The sequence below is a fragment of the Cyprinodon variegatus genome, unplaced genomic scaffold (genome assembly GCF_000732505.1).
Source record: "Cyprinodon variegatus isolate N-32 unplaced genomic scaffold, C_variegatus-1.0 Scaffold1649, whole genome shotgun sequence".
Lineage (NCBI taxonomy): Eukaryota > Metazoa > Chordata > Actinopteri > Cyprinodontiformes > Cyprinodontidae > Cyprinodon > Cyprinodon variegatus.
In genome coordinates this window covers 56,587-58,338 of record NW_015152102.1, presented here as the reverse complement: position 1 = coordinate 58,338, position 1,752 = coordinate 56,587, and the positions used below count along the sequence as shown (strand labels likewise).

General features: G+C 53.1%; 1 protein-coding gene across 1 annotated transcript in view; it reads left to right on the top strand.

Annotated features, from left to right (window-relative positions):
- The window catches only part of scaf1 (SR-related CTD-associated factor 1), a 14,002-nt gene that overhangs the window by 6,703 nt on the left and 5,547 nt on the right, over positions 1 to 1,752 (top strand). Inside the window, exon 4 of the mRNA XM_015404154.1 lies at positions 977 to 1,264. Coding sequence (XP_015259640.1) covers positions 977 to 1,264 — 288 coding nt within the window. The remainder of the gene's footprint in view (positions 1 to 976; positions 1,265 to 1,752) is intronic.

Genomic DNA, 1,752 nt, shown 5'->3' with positions numbered 1-1,752 from the left:
ACAGGGAACTGGGACACAGGGGAACTGGGACACAGGGGAACTGGGACACAGGGGAACTAGGACACAGGGAACTAGGACACAGGGGAACTGGGACACAGGGGAACTAGGACACAGGGGAACTAGGACACAGGGAAACTAGGATACAGGGAACTGGGACACAGGGAACTGGGACACAGGGGAACTGGGACACAGGGGAACTGGGACACAGGGGAACTGGGACACAGGGGAACTAGGACACAGGGGAACTAGGACACAGGGGAACTAGAACTGAGGGAACTAGAACTCAGGGAAACTAGGACACAGGGAAACTAGGATACAGGGAACAAGAACTCAGGGAACTGGGACACAGTGAACTAGGACACAGGGAACTAGAACTCGGGGAACTAGGACACAGGGAACTAGAACTGAGGGAACTAGAACTCAGGGAAACTAGGACACAGGGAAACTAGAACACAGAACTAGGACACAGGGAACTAGAACTCGGGCAACTAGGACACAGGGAACTAGAACTGAGGGAACTAGGACACAGGGAGCTAGAACCCAGGAAACTAGGACACAGAAGTAGAACACAGGGAACTGGGACACGACACTAGAACTCAGTGAACTAGAACTCAGGGAACTGGGACACAGGGAACTAGAACTCAGGACACTAGGACACAGGGAACTAGAACTCAGGGAACTAGAACTCAGGGAACTAGGACACAGAAGTAGAACACAGGAAATCGGGACACAGGGAACTAGAACTCAGTGAACTAGGACACAGGGAACTAGGACACATGGAACTAGGACGCAGGGAACTGGAACTCAGTAAACTAGGGCACAGAGAACTAGAACACAGAGAACCAGGAGAACATCTAAAACCTGGAGAGTACATAGATCCAGACCAATCAGACCAGATGGTTCTGTTGGCCGTGACATCATCAGAACCAGGCCGTGGTTCTGCAGTAACCCTCCTCTCTATGTTTCTGGTGTCCAGATCCTGTCCCAGGCCAACCAGAACCAGCATCACGCTCCCTCCTCCTCCTCCTCCTCTTCCTCATCCACCCTGATCCCCCCTCCTCCCTCTGCCCCTCCTCCTCCCGGTCTCAGCCCCGCCCAGTTCATCCTCCACAGCTCTCTGCCATTGGTGGGCTGCACCAAGACCCCTCCACCTCACCTGCACCCGTCTCTAGGAGGGGGATGTGCTCAGACCCCGCCACCCATGCTTCCTGGGGGGGGCGCCGCGGAACCTGGATGGGAGAACGAGAGCAAAGATTCAGATAAGGTATGGCTGAAGCAGAACCATAGCTCCTCCTGCTGATTACTATCTAGCTGTCATAATTCTATCTGTGGAAGTGGAGGGAGGGGGGAGTCACTAAAGCTCCGCTCTCTGTTAGCTGAGGGTTAACATGTAAACCCACCGCTCTAGCCGTGGACGGTGTGAACCAGCGTTAGTCGTCATGGCAACATAAAGTCAGCCATTGGTTTGAATCAGTCAGGTGATCTCACTATAAAGAAAAGGAAGAACAGGGAGGTAGAAAATCTAGATTCGCTGTGAGCTTCTGTTTGGTTTCAGGCCTTTGAGAAGCGGCTGATCAGGTGACCTGACTGAACAGAGCAAGGCTCTGTTTGAATTCATGGACTGGATCCTCCAAGGACGCGGTCTACATAGACTGGATCCTCCAAGGACGCCGTCTACATAGACTGGATCCTCCAAGGACGCCGTCTACATAGACTGGATCCTCCAAGGACGCGGTCTACATAGACTGGATC